Source organism: Urtica dioica, chromosome 6, assembly GCF_054948205.1.
Source record: "Urtica dioica subsp. dioica isolate 48M chromosome 6, U.dioica_male_clone48M_v1_H2, whole genome shotgun sequence".
Lineage (NCBI taxonomy): Eukaryota > Viridiplantae > Streptophyta > Magnoliopsida > Rosales > Urticaceae > Urtica > Urtica dioica.
The window spans coordinates 6,152,201-6,173,268 of NC_142761.1; the positions used below are offsets into that span (position 1 = coordinate 6,152,201).

Consider the following 21,068-nt stretch of genomic DNA (forward strand, 5'->3'; position numbering starts at 1 on the left):
TGGCAAAAGTAACGTGGGTGTGGGGCGCGAGGATAAGGGAGAAAAAGGGGCTTCACTGCTAGGTCACCCTGATGCGGCGGGGCCCACGCCCACTACCTCTACAAAGCCTAATATGGGCCATGGGAAAAAATGGGCTTGGCTTACAGGGAGGGATTCCCAATTTTGGGCCTAGCCGTAACCAACCTAGAGCGAATTTGGGCCCAGTTTCCTTCAGCCAAGCTAAGGCCAACTTAAAGGCTGAAGGAATTGTTGCGACTGGACCTATTTTCACTGATGGGAGTGGGACGGCCGTCTCAGCAAGATATTGAGGCAGTGATCGAGGGTATCCAACCTAGGATCTCGGAGGAGATGAACCATGAGCTTGAGTGTCCGTTTGAGGCTTCGGAGGTGAGGAGTGTGCTCTCCTCGATGGACCCCATCAAAGCCCCGGGAAATGATGGATTCTCGGCGATCTTCTATCAGAAATATTGGAATGTGGTTGGGGAGTCGGTTACGGAGACCTGCCTTGGTATCCTCAACGAAGGGAAGGAAGTGGGGAGCATCAATGAAACCATCATCACGCTTATCCCTAAAATTGAGGAACCTAGGAGAGTTAGTGAGTTTCGGCCCATCAGTCTGTGTAACGTCGTCTACAAGATCGTTGCTAAGTGTCTTGTGAACCGACTAAAAGGCACTATGCATTCGGCCATTTCAGAAAATCAGAGCGCGTTCGTGGGCGGTAGGCTTATCTTTGACAATGTTATGGTGGGCTTTGAGGCGCTTCACACGATGAAAAGAGGCAGGTTTGGGAATGGGAGGTGGGCGTCCCTTAAGCTTGACATGGCGAAGGCTTATGATCGGGTTGAGTGGAACTACCTGGAGGCGGTGACGCTGAGGCTCGGGTACTCGGCCCGGTGGGTGGAAAAAGTTATGAGTTGTGTCTCTTCGGTTCGGTTTGCCTTCAACATTAATGGGACCAATCGGGGCCATGTGGTTCCTCAGAGAGGTCTCCGCCAAGGCGACCCGCTATCTCCGTTCCTCTTCCTTTTCTGCTCTGAAGGCCTTTCGAATCTCTTCAGAGCGGGAGAGCGAACGGGAGCTATTAGTGGGGTCCGCTTTGGAAACCTTCGTGTGTCCCACCTCTTGTTTGCCGATGATAGTCTGATGTTCTTCAAGGCGTGCCCTGAGGAGTGCGCGGCTGTGGCGGAGATCCTCCGGGTTTACTCTACGGCCTCGGGGCAGCTGGTCAATTTTCAGAAATCCGATGTCTGTTTTGGTAAAGACGTCGGGACGGAGGCCGAGGAGGAAGCCTTTGCCCAGACCCTTGGAGTCCGAAGGACGGAATGCCATAAACGTTATCTAGGCCTCCATGCGTTCACAGGACGGAGAAAGAAAGAGCTCTTCGAATACATGAGAGAAAGCATCTGGGAGAAGATTAAGGGTTGGAAGGGCCTTTTCTTCTCGCAGGCCGGTAGAGAGATGCTTATTAAGTCCATCCTTCAGGCTATCCCGTGCTATGTAGCCTCTTGCCTCAAGCTTCCGAAGACCCTGATCTCGGAGATTCACTCGGCTATAGCCAAGTTTTGGTGGGGGAGTTGCAACGGGGCTAATAAGACGCACTGGGTTGCTTGGGAGGTCCTCGTGCGGAACAAGTTGAAGGGTGGTCTGGGCTTCAGAGACTTGGAAAAATTCAACCAAGCTCTGATTGCTAAGAACGTGTGGAGATTCCTCAGACGACCTGACAGCTTAGTGGGAAAGGTTTTCAGCGATAGTTACTATCCAGATGGGGACATCTTGAGTGGTCATTGCGGGTCGAACAGCTCCTTCATGTGGCGCAGTTTGGTTTGGGGGAGGGAGATCATCCTAGCTGGCACGAGATGGAACATTGGGGATGACGAGTTGGTCATGGTTATGGGAGATAAGTGGATTCCTAGACCGAGATCTTTCTCGTGGGTTGACCCCCATCTGATCCCCCCGGATATGAGAGTTGCGGAGCTGATGAGGTTGGACGGGGAGTTGGACGTTTTGCTCATTCGGGCCATGTTTGTAGAGGAAAACGCCAGAGCTATTCTGAGTATCCCGTGCGGCGGTGAAGGGGTCCCTGATCGGCGCCACTGGCACTACACAGAGGATGGAGAGTACACGGTCAAGAGTGGGTACCGGGTGGCTACGGAGCCCATCTTTGAAGCCAGTTCATCCGACCAGTCACTGATAGAGGAATGGTGGAGAAAATTCTGGAAACTACGAGTTCCTCCTAAGGTGAAGCTCTTTATTTGGAGAGTCTGCAAGGGACGGATCCCGACTCGCTCCGTTTTGGTTAAGAGGAAGGTTATCAGTGATGATCGCTGCCCTATCTGTGCCGGAATGGCTGAGATGGTTCACCATGCGCTCTGGGGCTGCAAATGGAGTAGGAAGGTCTGGAAGGAGGCAGGTTTTGGCGGGATTTTCTCGGCGCACGGGGAGGGCGAGGCTTTTGACAACATTCTCAGAGCGGCGGACTCTCTCCAGGTGAGTAATTTTGAATTCTATATCACTATCACCTGGGAATTGTGGAACCACGTGAACAATGTCGTCTCGGAGAAGAAAGCTTGGAATCAGTCAGAGCTAGTTCAGTGGACTGGGAGTTTCCTTGAAGAGTTCAGAGACGCGAACAAGACTACTGTTCGGGGAGAGGATAAGAGAACGACCAAGCCTAGGTGGATCCCTCCGACGCAAGGAACAAGCTCGGTGACTGTGGATGCTGCGCTAGATCGGGACCAGGGAGGGTTCGGTGTGGGGTGCATTGCCCATTACCACACCGGAAGGGTGTTAGCCTCGCAAATGTTTTCCCAAGCTAGGGGATTTCCCCCCAGCTTGCGGAGGCGTTTGCGGTTCTCCAAGGCGTAGTTTTGGCTAGTAGCATCGGCGGGTCGAGATTGGAGCTTCATTCGGATTGCTCGGGGGTAGTCAAGGCGGTGGCCGGGGGGGGGGGGGGGGGGGGGGGGGCAGATTCCCGCGACTGAGCTCGGGACGATTTTACATCACATCAAGAGAGAGGTAAGTAAGTTGATTGAGTTTAAAATTATGCATATTCATCGTCTCTATAATATCGCGGCACATAATTTAGCCCGTTTTGTTGTTACTCAAAGCTCTAACTCGAGATGGTTGGGGCTTGTCCCTCCTTGCTTGGAAGAGGCTATTAGAGCCGATGACAGAGAGATTCAAACCCACATGTCGGGATAGGATTTTAGTGTTTGGTTTCTTGAGTTGGTTGCGTGGCTGTGTGTTTGTTTATTATCTCTTGTAACCACGGTTTTCCTCCGTCATACGTGAGGGCTTTTATGAAATCTCTGTGGCAGCGTCCACGTTTCTTCAAAATATATATATATGAGATTTTTTTTTTAATGAGTATAGCATTGAGGTATCGGATCGGCTAGGGGTAAATTACAAAAGCAAAGCTAATGAATTATGTTTACCAGTATTTACAGGTTACATAAATTACTTTAGGACATTAAATAAGAACAAATTTTACTGAATTATCAAACGCCCTTGATTAGTGATTCTAGCCATCAATAACACGTCATGAAAAATAATGCATACGGGGCTGGAAAATAACTTTGTGATTGGACAAAATTCTTAAACATGTTCTCATTTTCTTTTTCCCGTGATGGAGACAAAACGTAATATACGAAATGTGCAAAAAAATCACATCAAGATTCGTTCTCTGTGGAAAAATTTGGTCTCCTTCTCCTATTTTATTACTATACAGAAAAGTTGTTTGCATTATTGAAGTGAAACACGGTTTTGTGATCAAGTTGACCATAGTCTTCTTGTCTATTTATTGCTATCTAGATGATGTCATCACATGTACTATTTGTAAATTGTTCATGAACAAAATAAATATTTGCAAATTGTACATTTATATTCTTCAAACGAAGACTCACTCGTTTGCTGTTATGTAGCTGACACTTGGTTAAAATTAGGATACAAATAAAATCAGGGAAATGATTGTTTTCCTAATCAACATTATTGAAGTGAATTCACAAACCAAAATTGAAAAATAACGATGTATTTTCGGTGTTAACAAATTCATTAAACTTGTTTTCGTATAGTTTCTCACGATATAATTCTCTTCGTTAATTCAATAATAATTGTTAATGCCGAAAAATAGATCAACACTTTAATCGGTCCGCGCGGTGGTCGAAGGGGGAAGTTGTCTCAACACTTATCACCTCTGTCGTGCTGGAAAGAGGTTTTCGGGGGGTTTTTCACCTGAAAAATAGAGAAATGTGAGCTAAAGAGGTGCGGATGGATTTCGTCCGGTGGGCACTCCGACGTTCAACATTAGTCCAAGTGACATGCTTCAGATTCTAGAGAGAGAGAGAGTCTCAGATAAGAGAGAAGCAGATGTTTTTTTTTAAGTTACGAGAAACTTACCTCCAAATGAGGAGATTGGAAGTATTTATAGAGATGTGATAAGTCTGGGTAAAATCGTCATTCGCTCGGGTCCTCCCTTCAAATATGGGGTAGAGGTCAACCCATGTTACCATGAGGACAGAGGTCGACCCTTGTCACCGAGACAGAATAATGGTAAAGGTCGACCATTGTCGTCGAGACGGAATGAGGGTAGAAGTCGATCCCTATCGTTGAGGCAGGATGATGGTAGAGATCGACCCATGTTGCCCTGATGGGTTGAGGGTGGAGGTTAATTCCCTGTCGCCGAGACGGGACGAGGGTAGAGGTCGACTACCCCTGTTGCACATATGGACTGAGGGTGGAGGTCGACCCCTATCGTTGAGACGGGACGAGGGTAGAGGTCGGCCCCTGTTGCACAGATGGATTGAGGGTGGATGTCGACCCATGTCGCCGAAACGAGACGGGGGTAGAGGTAGACCCCTCTGTCGCCCAGATGGAACGAGGGTAAATGTCGACCCCCTATTTTCTAGATGGAAGAACAAGGGTGGAGGTCGACCCCTGTCGTCCAGATGGAACGAGGGTGGAGGTCGACCCATGTCGTCCAAATGGAATGAGGGTAGAGGTCGACCCTTGTCGCCAAGGTGGAACGGGGGTAGAGATCGACCCCTGTCGCCGTGGTGGAATAAGGGTAGAGGTCGACCCCGGTCGTCTAGATGGAATGGGGGTAGAGATCGACCCTTGTCTCCGAGAGATAGAATAGGGGTAGAGGTCGACCCATGTTGCCTAGATGGAATACAGATATAGGTCAACCTCTGTCACCAAGAAGGAATGATGGTAGAGGTCGATCCTTGTCGCCAAGAAGGAAGGAATGAGGGTGAAGGCGAGCCTAGTTTGTTGAGGTGGAAAAAGCATTGCCTTTTGCAGGCTGAAGGCGAGCCTTGCACCCTCCTCCAACCCTTCGGTAAGTCTTTAAGCTTTGCACTTTGTTTCTTGGGCTGAGCTTACCATCCAAGGCATTCCAGTCGAGAAGGGTGCCGTCGTCGGGCGATTATGTCGAATGAATGACCCAGTCGGGGGAGAGACATTGTCGCTGGGCGGTCTTGCCGAATGGGCGACCTAATCGAGGGTGGCTGATGTTCCCGGGCAGTTTTGTTGAATGGACGACTTCGTCGGGGGGAAGCACTGTCGTCGAGTGATCGTGTCGAAGGGACGACCGAATCTGAGGAGAGGCTTCGTCATCGGGCGGTCCTGTCGAATGAACAACCCCGTCAGGGGAGAAGCTTCGTCTCTAGGTGGTCTTGCCAAAGGGGCGACCTAATCGAGGGGGGCCGACATCGTCGGGTAGCCCTGTCAAATGGACGGCCCCTTCGGGGGGAAGGGGGAGGCATCGTCGCCAGGCGGTCTTGCCAAAGGTAAAACCCTGTCGATGAGGGGGCGTCGTCATCGGTCGGTCGATGAATGGATGACCTCGTCAAGGGGAGGGGCGTTGTTTGCCAAGCGGTCTTGCTGAATGGACGATCCCATCGAGGAGGGAGACGTCGTGCGGTTTTGTCGAATGGAAGACTCTGTCGAGGGGGGACGACATCGCCGGGTGGTCCTGTCGAAGGGATGACCTCGATGAGGGAGGGCGACGTCGTCGGATGATCATGTCGAAGGCACGGCCTGTTGGAATAGATCTAGGATTAAGAAAAGTTTAACGCTTCTTCAAGCGGCGGAATTTAAAAATTTCTTTAAACAAGTAAAAACAATTTTTACTAACCTAGACAAAGAACAAGCACATGTTATTTTAAATTAAAACTATCTAAGAGCAATTACTCGTTTACTAACCTTTACGTAGCTTAATCGTTGAGAAGCTTGTGGAGGTTGAATCATTCTTCTCCCCACGCAGCTCGCCTTTCTTCGTTCTTCGGGAATTCGAGTAATCACGAAAGTTTCTATCATATGAATCACTTGAGGTAAGACGGATTTAGTGTGTGGGCACTTTTAAACAAAACGACTCAAGAACAAGTCTTAGAGTCGAAGAGCTAAAATAAAACGCTAGGTCAAATGTGGACCTAGGTGCCAAAAACAAAAGAACAAGAAGGGTTAGAGAGAAAGAGAGAGAGGGGCAGCCACAAAGTCTAGAGAGAGAAGCTCTCAATCTCTAAAATTGTGTGTTGTGAGTTGTGAATGAGGTGGGGTATTTATAAGAGGAGAATTACCTTCAAAAGGTAGTTTCCTCTTTTCTATAGAATATCACATATTCATGAGCAAATCTTCATTTCCTCTTCCTTACCTCATGGACGGCCAACTCTTCCTTCTAGAAGGAAATTTGTTTCCTCTTTTGCTTACTCTCTTGCCTTGGCCGAAATCCTATTTCCTTGTAGAGGAAATTTGTTTCCTCTCTTTCTTTTGATAAGTATCTTCATACATCAATGCACAAAATAAACTCTCTTATTCTCTCTTATTTGGACGAGCAAGGGCCTTCTAGAAGGAGCTTCTAGATGTTTCTTCATTTATTCATGACAATATAAGAAAAGCCCATTTAGAATTTTCAAGTAAAATTCCATAAAATGAAATTAATCCTCAAGGCCCAATTATTCATCATGGCCGAGTGAACTAAATTCCTTGTCATCATATGACAATGTAAAAAAAATATATTTATTGACATTCATTTCATCCTATGTCCAAAAAGACAAAATTACCCTTTTGACAATTTTCGTAAAACTTGTCTAGTTCTTGTTTTGACTTAGCTTATAGTTTAACTAATCCTACTCGAAATGACTTGTGACAGTGACCTCATGGATCCAAATGAACAAAGATTGAGCTAATAATCTTGGACTCAAAAGTTCACAAACCTTTTCCAAGTTTAGCTTAATGTCAAATGACTCCACTAAATAGTTGACACTGAAAATCTCTCGGTTCAAATGAATTTATTTTCTACTCAAGAATTCAACCTAATTATGATGAGCGGATCCACTGAATATTATCTATGTTTACCCTTCATGAATGTCATCAGCTGGTCGGGATTTACTAAATTACCATTTTACCCTTCTAGATGTTATTTCCTCAACTCCTTTGTCGCTTGTGAATAAGTTAGAAACAATGTATTGACGAGGAGCTAACAAGTCACATTGTTTCATCCAAAAGAGTCAGGACTCAATTTGGACACTGGCCAGTTCATTTATTCACACTCCAAGGAACAAAGCATGAGGTGACATACATTGCATTTCAGCAATCTTGTACATGAATTCCATATCTATGAGATCTTCACAAAGTTACTCATGACATCTTCACGACTTAGTACTTCACCAATGGGTCCTGTTCAGAATCACATAGTGAGTCTGAACTCTGACTTTCTCAAATGAGAATACGTAAGCATGATGCAATTCATACGTAATGACTTCGAGACATAAGAGGTTAAATGGTTTGCTCTTATTCTGTCTCTAGAAGTGCACTGGTCAATTCAGTGCCTTCAGAAGATACCTAGAAGAACTATAGAGTCTCCAACTCTCTATGCCCCATAACCAGACATCATAGATTCTCCTAACAATCGTACTGAGATCAATAGTCCTTTGATCCTTAGATTGCGAATATATTGTTTTAAGCAAATCATGAAGAGTTTGTTCATGAAAATCTACATTTGTCTCTTCATATGTTGTTAGGTTTGTTTAAGGACTAAAGACTATAGTTTATCATAAAGCTTCAAACAGACAAGGAAGAATGAATGAACGTTTCAACTTTTATTAATAATTCAGCAGTTACAAGCAAGAGTCTTCGTGAGACTTTATTACATCAAATGTACATAAGTAAAGACTACTACTTTTCTTGTGGGCACCATTGACAACACGACCAGTTGGGAGGGGGAACTCTATCGTCGAGCAGTCCTGTTGGTGAATAGTCACGACGAGGGTAGGTCATGTCCTCATTCTCTCTCCGAATTTTCCTTCGGACATGCTCCCTTAAGATGTCTGAACTCTTACTAGTCCGGGCTCAATGATCTTTTTTTTTTTTTCGGTTGGGCCTTCACTTTTTTGGGTAAGAAAAAAATCCATCATCATAATAATAATTATAATAATAATAATAATAAATATATAGTCATATTTACATGTGTGGTTTACTATTTAGTCAACTTTTAGTAAATATTGTAAATAGTGATAAAACAATATTTACCAAATGTTATTTACGAAATCAGAATGGCAAACCTGAGAACCGTAAATCAATTATATGTTATCACGTAATCATTTGTGACTATTTACAAAATATTTACTAAAAATTAGCTATATTACAATTTAAAAGTATAAAGATGACTAATAACAAAAGCATCCATCAATCATAAAAAATAAAAAAAAATCATGTGATCCCATCATTTACTCTTACCTGAAAAGTAAAAAAAAAAGGAAATGATAAATTAAAATGAAATCTAAAAAGAATTTAAGAAAAGTAGTTACAATTCCTTAAAATAGTCAATTAAAACGTTTGAAATTGTTATATAATCAACGTTTCGTAAATTTTAGGTTAATAGCCATAAAAATGATGTGGCCTAATAAATGGAAGTGACTATTTACTTAAGATTTACGTCTGTAAATATATGAAAATGGCTATTTAGCATTGTCAAACTGTAAATGTGTCTATTTACCTAATGAATCCTTCTATTATAAACTATAAATTAAGGGGCAATTAATCCAATAGTCCAATAGCTCACCCTCCTAATAAAAAATAGCTCAAGTTTCATTTTATTAAGAAAATAGTTCATCACACCGAAGTAAATTTATTAACTGGTTAGGTTAATTTAGTTTACTTTGAAATGTAGTCATTCAGGCCAAAATAAATTAATTAACTTGGTTAACTTAATTAATTTACTTCGACCTGATGGATTATTTTCTTAATAAAATGAAATTTGGGCTAAATCTTTAAAATGAGGTAGATGATTAATTAGTTGCAACAAATACTTGAAAAATTAATAGCTAATTGTTTTTTTTTTCTTGGAACAAAAATGTTAACGTCGAGTACTTACATATTAAAAAACACATATCAAAACAAAAATTTCTTAAACTTCATACATATGCGTTTGTTACTACATATCATTTTTTGCTATTATGATAAAATAAATAAATAAATGTTCAATAGCAAAATTAGGCATTTGTGCATGTATTTCTCTCCCGTACATGATTATATGTTTTTTGTTTTGGTGGAAAATTAATGGTTTTTTTTTTAATTATATAAAACGGTTCAAAACGGTTCAAACGGTCCAAAACGGTCTAGAACGGTCCGGTCTAAACGGTTCAAACTGTTCAAAATGTTTTAAGCCGGACCGGACCGTTCAAAACGGTCCAATCCGGTCCGCTTTTTAACGTTTTTTGGTCCGATCCGATTTGGATTTTTTTGGATCGTTTTGAGTGGTCCGGACCGTGCACAGCTCTCTTGGATGTGCAATGAGCAGTGTGTGTGTATATATATATATATATATACATCCTCTTGGATGCGCTATGAGCAGCTGCAGAATGAAGTATGAACCCAAAATCTAGCTACCAATAATAATAATAGAATTTCCAAATAAAAATGCCCATTTGGATAAATCATTGGCTGTTCAACTACCCAATGCAGATTCCAGAGGGGGAAATAAAACTACCCAATGCATACAGATATAGGTCAATAAAGCAAGGTTTGTGACGTTGACCATAATATAATAGTAAACTCTAATATTCATAAAAGTCAAGTGGTCAATAAGTTCATGGAACTATGATAACCAAACAAGAAGCCGATTATATTTTATTCGCAATAAAAAAAAAGCCTATTTTATATTAAATAATCCAAGCCATCGCATAAGATTTGAGTTATAAGCCACTCATAGCCAAGCCAAATGATCAATTTTATTCGCCAAGCCGTTAGCCAGAGCAAGATAGATTTGTTAATATTTACACTTACAATTCAACCGAAAGTAACTGCTATACAAACCATGATGTCACAAAATAAAAAGAATCATGTTAATTTTTCCAATATATTGACTCCGTTTCGCTTTGCTGTATTTTTTTTTTTTTAAAGTTGTTATATACTATTGAAAAAAAAGGCTTTGTTTTCAAAATCAGATAAGTGTTTAGTAATGTGTTATAAATTTGTTATAGTTGTTAGCAGTAATAAATTTAATGGTTAATAAAATATGTATTAATATATGTAATTAATAATTATTTATATAAAATTTAATAAATAAAAAATATATGGGTGTTTATAGATTGTAAAAAATTACGTATGATTTTTGTGACTTCAAAAAAATTATTTAATAAAAGAATATAAAGATAATTAAAATAAAAAGTTAAAGTAAGTTAATAAAAGAGTTTAAGAAAGAAAAAATATAAGTCAAAAGCAAATGCTACATACAAAAAGTTTTAAATTATAGCTTTTAGGTTTGATGATGTGCGCATGAGCTATGCTATGTGTTCATGTGAAGTGATAGGTGATGTATGGATAACATGTTTTGATGTATAATGTTATGTATAATGTTATAGTATAATGTTATGTGTTATGGTTATTTATGTCACATGTCATTTTTATATGTCACCAAAATAATAAAGTGAGAATAAAAGTAAGAGAGTCGTACCGTCTCAAACTACGGAGGTCTTCAGGAAAAATTTTCGAGCCAACTTACGGTCCCAAATGGAAAAATTTCTCATATGTTATAAGTTTAAAAGATGGAGCGAAGCACGGGACATTCCAACCCCATATCCTCGTCTCCAATGTTCGCACTGAAAATTGGTACGACTACTTTAGGGGAGCCTCGGATAAAATACGATTAGAGTTAGGATACGAAAGACTATGACACCGTTATTACTAAAACACTAATAATCGGTTCATGCATTGCATTACTCATCTTGTTTTGTGAGTTTTATGTTGTTCTCGTTGAGCGTTAGCTCATTTTCACGAAAATGTTATGGCTGTAGGTAAACTTATAGCTTAGTGATGAGAGTGAACCAGCAGTGTCGATAGCAAGAAGGTTGAATTTCGGTTGTCACTACGTAAGAAAAGACTTCCGTTGCGCATAAGATAATTAATTTTAATATGTTTTTAAAATGAATATTTTTATCGAATTTAATTTAGTATGATAAATTTATGTTATTATCAAGATTAGGTTTGATTAGTTTTGAATATGATTTTTTAACTTAACTTCGTAATAACTTGTTTCCTTTTTAGTTATTATGAAAATATAGTTTTTATGTTAATGTCAAAATAACTTTAAGATAAATTTCAAAAATGTTTTGATCAAATATATTTGATAAGTATTAGTACGTATTATTTATTTTTATTATGGTAATCAAGATGTTTTTTGTTTTCAAAAGTATTAGTTATTGTTAAGGTAGATCTTTCTAAATTATAGTTTCTTTAATCATTATATAATGTGTTTTTTAAAAAAATGATAGTAAGAATCATAACTAAGATAAGATAAGATAAGATAAGATAAGTACGATGGTACGGAAAGTCGGATCGTTACAAGAGAAAAGAAAGATAAATGAACAATAATTTTTTAAAAAAATAACCAACTTTAAATTCATTTTAATATATATGGGTAATTTAGCAAAATAGTCAACTTAAACGTTGAGAATTGCTAAATAGCCAAGGTTTAGTAAATATTAGGTAAATAACCAATTTTGTATATTTACAAACGTAAATATTAAGTAAATAATCACTGTCATATTAAGCCATATCATCGTTTATGGCTATTTACCTAATATTTATCAAACCATGGCTATTTAGCAATATCAAACGTTTCTAATTTTTTGTTTTAATGTTCGTACGCCATATATGAGAGTGTAATCCCCCGAAGTAGTAATTTGTCTTTATTTTTTGAAGTTTTAAAAAAAATTAGCCTGAGATTAAATGTTTCATGTAATATGGTATATACTGTATCTGAATGCGTGAATGAATAATAGTTTTAAAAAAACAACTTGTCAATTATAGGATTTGAATGATAGATTAATTTGAACTATAGGATGAATTGGAACGAATTGGATTGATTTTGTGGTGTATCTTTTCAAATGAAGAATGCCTCCGAGTTCTTTAATTGACTCAGATGTCAAATACCATCGTTCATCTCTCCCTTCAAATTAAACTTGACATAAAAAAAGGAAGAAATAAAAACCCACAAAAATAGAAAAGAAGACAAGAAAAATAAGACCAAACAAAGGATGTATAACATAATGACCTGAGATAAAGGGAACTTACCAAACGGCGAGCAAACATAATTTTATGAAAAAAAAAATAAAAAATGGACTCAAAACTTCTTTTTTAGGAGCGTTTCTAGGCGGTTGCAAAGAAAACAGAAACAATTTCAGCAATGTTTAGAAGCATTAGGTTTGCAATAACATTTTCACAAAAATGGTATAATAAGGGCCAGCCTTGTGGCCCCTCATGACCAACCTTCGTCTCATTTTCCAGTGCCCCATGTCCCTTATAACATGGAGGAAATTATGGCAGTTTTCCTCTCTCTCTTTCTCTCTCTCTCTCTCTCTCTCTCTCAAAATACATATATGATATATCTCACAATTATTATACAACCAATAATCCCCAAGGATAAAGAAAAATAACCCAACACCTCCTATTTTTATCAAAATAAATAATCACCAAACCATCAACACCATATATAAAGTGAGAAAAACCACATAGGAGTAGTGGAAACAAAGAAAAGAAAAAGTACCCACACAAAAAAAAAAACCCCCATCATTGCTAATCAAATCCAACACACGAGAGGAAGGAAAAAAAAAATCAAGAGCTATAATTCTCAAATCTTCTCCACAAAAACACTTAATCCAATCCAAACCACAAAGCATGGATAGTATAATTGAGCTGGTGAAGTGTGAGTGTTGTGGGCTGAAAGAGGAGTGCACTGAGGATTACATCACCGCCGTGAAGGCCAAGTTTGAGGGCAAATGGCTTTGCGGGCTTTGCTCGGAGGCGGTGAGGGACGAGGTCGGAAAAGGTAAAAAGCCCTTCGGACTACAAGACGCCGTGAAAGCCCACATGTCCTTTTGCCGCAAGTTTAAGTCTAACCCGGCCGTGAGAGTCGCCGACGGAATGAGACAGATGCTCCGCCGGAGATCCGGTGACTTGTCGACGTCGACGTCCTCGTCGTCTTCTCCCGCGAAGAAGTACTCGAGATCATCCACTAGCACGTCACAAGTTGGCAAAGCCTCTTCTTACTCATTTTACTAGTTTTTTTTTAGTAACAAAAAAAAAAAAAAATCCTTTCTTGATAAGGTTTTTGTTATAATAATGATGATAATGGTATGTCTCATATATATATATGCTATTGTACAGAATAATTTATTTCAGTTGAGACTTTTTTTCTTAGCAGTTCGGATTCTAGTAGTGTTTTGCATTTATCTTTTTTATTTTATTTTTGAAACCAAGTCATAGTCTTTTGGGTGTAAATATATCGTCTGATTGTGGCACGCTTCATATCAATATTTCTTTTCCAACTGTTATTAAATGTTTTATTTACAAAATTGGTAAAAAAAAAAAAAACATAAAACTCATTTTTACCCATTTAAAAGTTTGATTTTTTTTTCAGATTTATCCTACTAATTTATTCAATATGGTTTATATATTTAAATTAATTATTTTTATTTCTTATTTATAGATATAGTCTTGGTTAAATTATAAGCACTGTCTGAAGTATTTTATTTCTTATTGATATACATAGTCTTGGTGAAATTATAAGCACTGTCTTAAAAGTTTGATTTTCCATTCTCTTGTTTTTGCAGATTTTTTTTTCCCAAGTCTTTTTTATTTTTTATGAAAATGGCAAAAATTATTTTACAAATCAGTAACTAGTGAACAGGGTTTTGCGTTTATAAAGTATTACTACATGTATTATTATCTTTCTTGATGCAAAAGATATTTCCCCAGTACATGTCTTAACTTTGCTGATTAAAAAGAAACAAAGTGGACAACATACATTAGGCATCTCCAATGAAGACCTTTATTTTGAGAGGCCCTATCTTCAAAATGAGGGTTTAAGGGTCCTCTAATCCAATAAAAGCCTTACATATTAATCCTCAATGTTTAATAATACTATTATTATTATACTTCCATACATAATATTAACACATACCCTACATAAAATCAAATTTTAATTAAACGTAAATTATAGTTTGTGCTTAAACCCTCATTAATTTATAGTTTTATCTTTATGTACCAAAAACTAACAGATTTTACTAAATTTTGTAAAATGATGGCATTTTTAACAAGTTATATAAAGAATATGACTAATAAATAATTTAGCAATGTCACCCCCCGGGAAAGTAGGGTGTGATTATTGAATAAAATTAAACACTAACAAATTTTACATAACTATCCCACGGTGCATACTCAGTTATTTACTTTACAAGTCCAAAGATAAAAGAAAGAAAACGAAAATAAAACAAACCTTCAACACTTGGTAGTCTATCCAGTGAAAACCTTCAAACTCTCGACCACACTTAACCCCGAGGTCTTTCTAACCCTTCTCTTTTTCACTTCCTGATTATAAGAAAAATTTGAAGAAATAGGGATGAGCCTGAGGCCCAGTAGGTGCTATAGTAATGGTTTGATTTTAAAAAAAAAATCGAAAATAATACTTACTATATAATAATAATATTCTTGTCACGTGTAAATCACCATACACGTACAATATACCTTGCAAAAATGTAAATTGCAGAAATTTAAATTGTGTCTCTAGATACATCTAAACGTGTACTATCTCCTGAGCCGCCTGTCAACTTAACCCGTGACAGTCCTCTGATCAGAGCAAGGTGCACTCTCCGCACCATAAACATGTGTGTGTGAAACCGGCTTATCCAGGATATACGAAACTTTCTTTCGTAAATACGGGGTATATGTATAATATCGAAAATATTCTCAACTTCAAAATCGAATATCCCGAGTTGAAGTTCCGTCACATTTTGAAAACGATTCTAGGTTTCGTGGCACGTTCACAAACATTTTCATTTCGAAAATAATATATACTTGAGGCCAAACCATAAAATCAGGAGAGAAGGGTTAGAATAACCTACCTCGAGAATAAGCGTCTATGTTGCTCATCCACGAGACGTTCGCTCATCCTGTGAACTCGAACGTTCACTAAAACCGAGAATCCAAACGTTCACTTACTCTGTGAACCCTTTAAACGACTTTCAGCCTTGAGTCCTATCACGATAATCAAACCGACTCTGAATCAGAACTCTACGAGTAATTCACGATACTCAAACTCAAACGTACGATTTAATAATCGTAGGACCCAAAGACATTTCTAAATATAAATTCCAAAACTCGCATTCCTTGAACGAGTCTAATTTCATTTTCATAATGAAATTTGAAAATAATTCTAGCGAAACAAGTATCATTCTTTTCTTTTCCAAATTCAGAACCGTCAATAACTTATCTCAAGTATCTCAAATCATCCTTTTATAAAAAAAAAACCGAGAATACTCTATTTACTCATTAAGTCCTCCGGTTTTATCACCGACTCATTCCGACCCCCAAGCTCCAAGTTTCTTTCAAACGAGCCCAGAAAACATTACAACCACGTCCTTGTCACAAAATTTTGTGACTAAAACCGTAACCGATCAAACTTTTAATTAAACGATTCGAACCGAGAATTTTCTCGTCCTTTTGATGAACTTAATTTACAACATTAATCTTAAAATTTCGAGTCGCTACAAGCAATAACTTTTTAGGATCCAAATAGTGCACCCTCAAATATGAGGGTGCACTTTAAAAATCCCATAATGAGAGTTTAGAGTTCCCCATTGGAGGTCCAAAAACCCTCAAAATGAGGGTTTAAGGGCCTCCATTGGAGATGCTCTAAATGCCTTACATTCCAATGGAGACCCTTATTTTGAGGATTCTCAAACTCAAAAATTTATTTATATTATATATTAGTCCTGAATATTCATTAATATTGTACATTATTATACCTTCATAAATAATGATAAAACATTCACAATATATAGTTACATTTTAATAAAAATATAGATGAAAACATAAAATTACACATAAATTTAGAGTTACATTTTAACAAAAATAGATGAAAATATAAAATTACACACAAGCAATAAAAAAAATATACTTTAATAAAATTACTCAAATAAAATAAAATATACATTACTCGACCGGATTATTTCCGTAATGCTCTCATATATGGCAAATTGATGCTTTTTGAAGTGATATAGGAGTCCATTTATCTTTGATTTGAGGATTTCGAGCAAGAAATTGTCAGTTAGTTTTAGTGACATTGAAAGTTCGGGGTCGGATTTATAAGAACATCAGTTAGCTTTTTTTTTTTTTTTAAGTGAAGTTGTATTTTGTATGTTTGAGTATGTATGTAATTTTATTTTGTTATTTTTGTTATTGATGCATTTACTCTTTATTTTGTATTAATTTTAAATTTAATATTAATTGCATTTTTATGTTTTTATTTATTCATCCACTAGTAAATACATCAAATTATTAAATTATAAGGATTTAATTGCAATTTATTTGTTTTTATATACCAAAAAAATAAAATATTTGATGCAATTTTAGAAAATGAGGTATGTTTTAACAATTTATACAAAATAAAATACTAAAATATAATTACACAACAATTTTTTAGGGTATGAATTGTGGACTTTCAAATTTAAAGGTCAAATGTTCAAACCCTCAAAATGATAGTTTAAGGGTTACCATTGGAGTATCAAAAACCCTAAATGCCCTATTTAAGAAGCTCTATGTCTTTCATCAGTATTTAAATAAATCAGGACTAGTACACTTGCACTACCTGGTCAACTTTTCTTACTCCACCAAAAAAGGGAGTAATTACGCATGATGTACCATTAGCCTCAATAATTCACCTAAAATGTGACTTTTGTTTCCCACCATAGTTAGTGGTTGAAGAATGACCTTGAATTAATTACCTTACTTACGGTTTACATAAAATATATAGAGAAAATGGTGGCATAAATGCCCAAAATTTGAACATATTTGCATTTTCTTACCAATTGTTTAAAACCTGCGGGTAAAATACCTAAGGTTATATTTCATCAACTCCGTTACTACCTGTGGCGTTATGTTGGATGGGAATTACAGATGTCATCATCTGGGATTTATTTGAAAATTAAGTAATGAGAATTGAATGAAAAAACAAATTAAATAATAATGTAATCCGAATAAAAGAGCATGTGTTGGTCGAAATCCCCAAATTAATGACCTAGGTTTTTTCTTCTTCTTCTTTTCTTCGACATCTTCATCGAGTCTTCAACTCCATCGCCATCTTTTGGTCTCATCTCATCATCGAAACTCCAGCAACCTAGCGATGTCGTCATCTTCATCGTATAATGGCTATCGAGGTGTGCGTAGGAGTTCGTCGGTGAAGCACGATGGATTTCGTCCAACTGAGACTTGTTATTGTGGTGTTCAATGGACTTAGGTTTCTCCGTCTTCGCCATGTAATCTTCGTCTTCGCCAGGATTCTTCGACGATTCAGGGTCCTCCATCGCAGCTGTCGTTCGAACGGGAAATTAGGTTTCGTTTGTTTTTCTTTTTCTTTTTTTATTCGTTCGTTTTTAATCAAATGTATTTAATTTGTTTTTATTTTTTTTAATTAGTTCTATTAATGTTTTTTCATTCAATTCTCATTACTTAATTTTCAAATAAATCCCAGATGATGACATCTGTAATTCTCATCCAACATAACGCCACATGTAGTGACGGAGTTGATGAAATATAACCTTAAGTATTTTGCCCGCAGGTTTTAAACAATTGGTAAGAAAATGCAAATATGTTCAAACTTTGGGTATTTATGCCACCATTTTCTCAAATATATATATAATCTAGTTCCTTGACCTTGGACGTTCTTGTTTTGTGCTGTTTAAGGAGATTGTTGTTATGTTATGTGCTTTTGCTTATTTTTTACTGCAAGTTGTTAAAGAAATATGTCGGTCACCATGCTTCAAGATAAGTAGAGACATATTTCTCTTTGTGCGCAGACAGTATTTCTGGCAAGTTTCTTGTTTTGTCGAATCGTATCGCTGAAGACTTTCCTTGATGATCTTCACGCGTTTATGGGTAAGGAAACCCTAGATTGACTTCTAGATTTGTATGACTGCTATAAAAGCTGAGTGCTACCCCTTTAGCAGTTCCTGACGCTTTATCAAAATATTTGGGTTCTAGACGTGCACGATTGGCGGACTGAGAGACTATTTGTTTTGTTAAGAGCGGTGTAATTCTATAAACACTCTTCCAAAAGTCTGAGTGTTTGTGAGATTGGATCTTGTGATTGCGTGATTGAAGTCTTCGCGTGCGTTTTGACATTGAAGTTGATCAAGCATCGGAGCGTGCTTGAAAAGTGGAATTGAGAGGAGTCTCAAATTCAGGGGGAGTCCCTGTTTTGGTAATCACTTGTAGTAATAGCTTCTAGGGCATTGATATTTGTGTTGTTCATCTAAGTCCTTGTTTGTACTATTGACTACTTGATAGTAAAATCCTTTCTATTGACTGTGAGCCCCCAGACGTAGGTGATGTTGCACCGAACTGGGTAACCATATTGTATGTCTTTACTTTTACGCACTGCTTTGTTCATTATCCATTATATGTGTTAAAGCAAGTTGCCGGACATATTGCTGCTACATTGTGTGCGACATCTTGCATTTCACTCTAAACAGAATATCAGTCGCATTTTCCATCATATATTGGAAAAGAAGAAGTCCATCAACTGCTATATATAAGACTTTTAACAGCATTCAAAATGAACATCGTAAATTGTTTAAAATTCTCTAAATTTAATTTCATAACCTAAATGAACATTTAAATTTCACAACCTAAATGTATAATTTTAAATTCACAGACAAAACTTAGCAAACATCTAAATTAAAACTAGATCCAAACTCAAAACAATGACCCAGAACATATTAATAATCAAGACCTAAAAATTAAAATAATATCAAGATCTTAAAAATACATGAAATTGGACTTTTGGCCATTTTTTGGACAAAAATGCTCCTGCATGTAAAAAAAAAACATATTTTACCTTTTTTTCTCTCCCGTTCATCCTCACTATTTCTCTCTCGCCGAAGATAATATGGTGTTTAAATTACTTTCTAGGGTATTTTTGTCCAAAACAGACAAAAATCCAGTTTAATATATTTTTTACATAAGAGGTTCGACCAGGATATTTTGCTAGTTTTGAGGTCTAGAAAATGAAATATCACCATATTTTCTAATATTGAGAATTTTCAAAATCAAAACAAATAAAAAGCAAAGAAAAACTCATTGTAATGCTCAAAGGAGAAACTCGAGTGAAAAATAGTTGGAGGAGGCGATTTAACCCAAAATAATCCAAGCTAACACTTTAACAACGCGACAAAACAACAATATATTTACTATATAAAGAAAACAAAAAATAAACAATTTTTTTTAAGTTAGATAGGAAAAAAAAGTGAAACCCTAACCAAGAGCGTTGGGCGCTGCAAGTTTGACATCTGGCGACCAACTCAGAGAACTCTATGACTAGGAGAAACGATGAACAACAGCGAGACGACAAGTTTAAATGGAAGAGTTCGCGAGAGGATATAGAAGAGAAGAAGACGGAAGAACGAAGAAGAGGAAAGTGCTATGGACTCAAGTGCGAGCAAGGATGGAGCTACGTAAGCTGAGGGGAGGCTCAAGCCACTTCGACGTTTTTAAATAGAGCACCGTGTACACATGACGCTTTAATTTTACTCAAATGTGAAAATATTTCCATTAGGACAATATGGAGCTTAAGAATCTCTAAAAAAAAGACAATATGGAGCTTTAGACGTGACAAAAATCGTGTCTAAAGCTCCCAAAGTCGCGTCTATTTAAGTAACAGACGCTTCATCAGACACGACTACTGTCGCGTCTATATGTTCGTGTCTGTTGGCAAATAGACGTGAGAAGTCACGTCTAATATTAGACACGACGTACAGACGCAATAAATCGTGTCTATATCTCTATATTATGTTCCCTAAAAAACTTCCCGCCTTTTTGCGGGAGATATACAGACGCGACTTCTCGGGTCTGTAGATTTTTGTGAAATTCGACAGACACGACAAGTCGCGTCTAAAAGTGTTCCCGCCAGAAAGCGGGAATTGTTTTAGACGCAAGTAATTGCGTCAAAATCACTATTTTTATTTTTAAATAATTTGTATATATTAATTTTTTGAATTAATTTAAACTATTCAAAAATACATATAAATTAATAAATATGATATCATAAAAGTCGTAAATATCTCATAAAAACTAATATAAACGTCATACATATATCATGCGATATTCATTTGATATACATAACAAAATAATACAAAATATCATAGTCTATAAGATGCGCATCTACGTCTCGGATCCTCCCGGTCGCCTCCTCCAAGTCCCGCTCCTTTCCGTGCTCCTGATCCTTTGCCCTTCGAGCTCCCTTTTGTTGTTGTTTTCCCTTTACCCTTCTGAGCGGACGTGTCACTGATGGTGGATCAGGAGTAGTCTGAGTCGGACGTGTCACTGATGGCTCAGGAATCGTCTGAGAATATGTCTACGGTGAATGCATCCTTGCCTGCGTAGGAGTCTACTCTGAGGCAGCGCTACTCCCTGGTTGAGTCGACGAACAGAACTAAGATACCATATGCACTACGTCGGGAGGTAAGACTGGAATCCGCACACCAGAAATGCTTGCAGCTTGAAGGTTTTCAAGGAGC

The 21,068-nt window shown here is 37.6% G+C and overlaps 1 protein-coding gene across 1 annotated transcript; it reads left to right on the top strand.

The window, feature by feature from the left end:
- Positions 1–12,839: 12,839 nt before the first annotated feature.
- Positions 12,840–13,698, top strand: LOC149393143 (uncharacterized). Its single transcript, XM_089617398.1, has one exon. It carries the CDS (start codon positions 13,174–13,176, stop codon positions 13,555–13,557), a length of 384 nt encoding a protein of 127 aa, XP_089473524.1. The 5' UTR covers positions 12,840–13,173; the 3' UTR covers positions 13,558–13,698.
- The last annotated feature ends 7,370 nt before the right edge of the window (positions 13,699–21,068 follow it).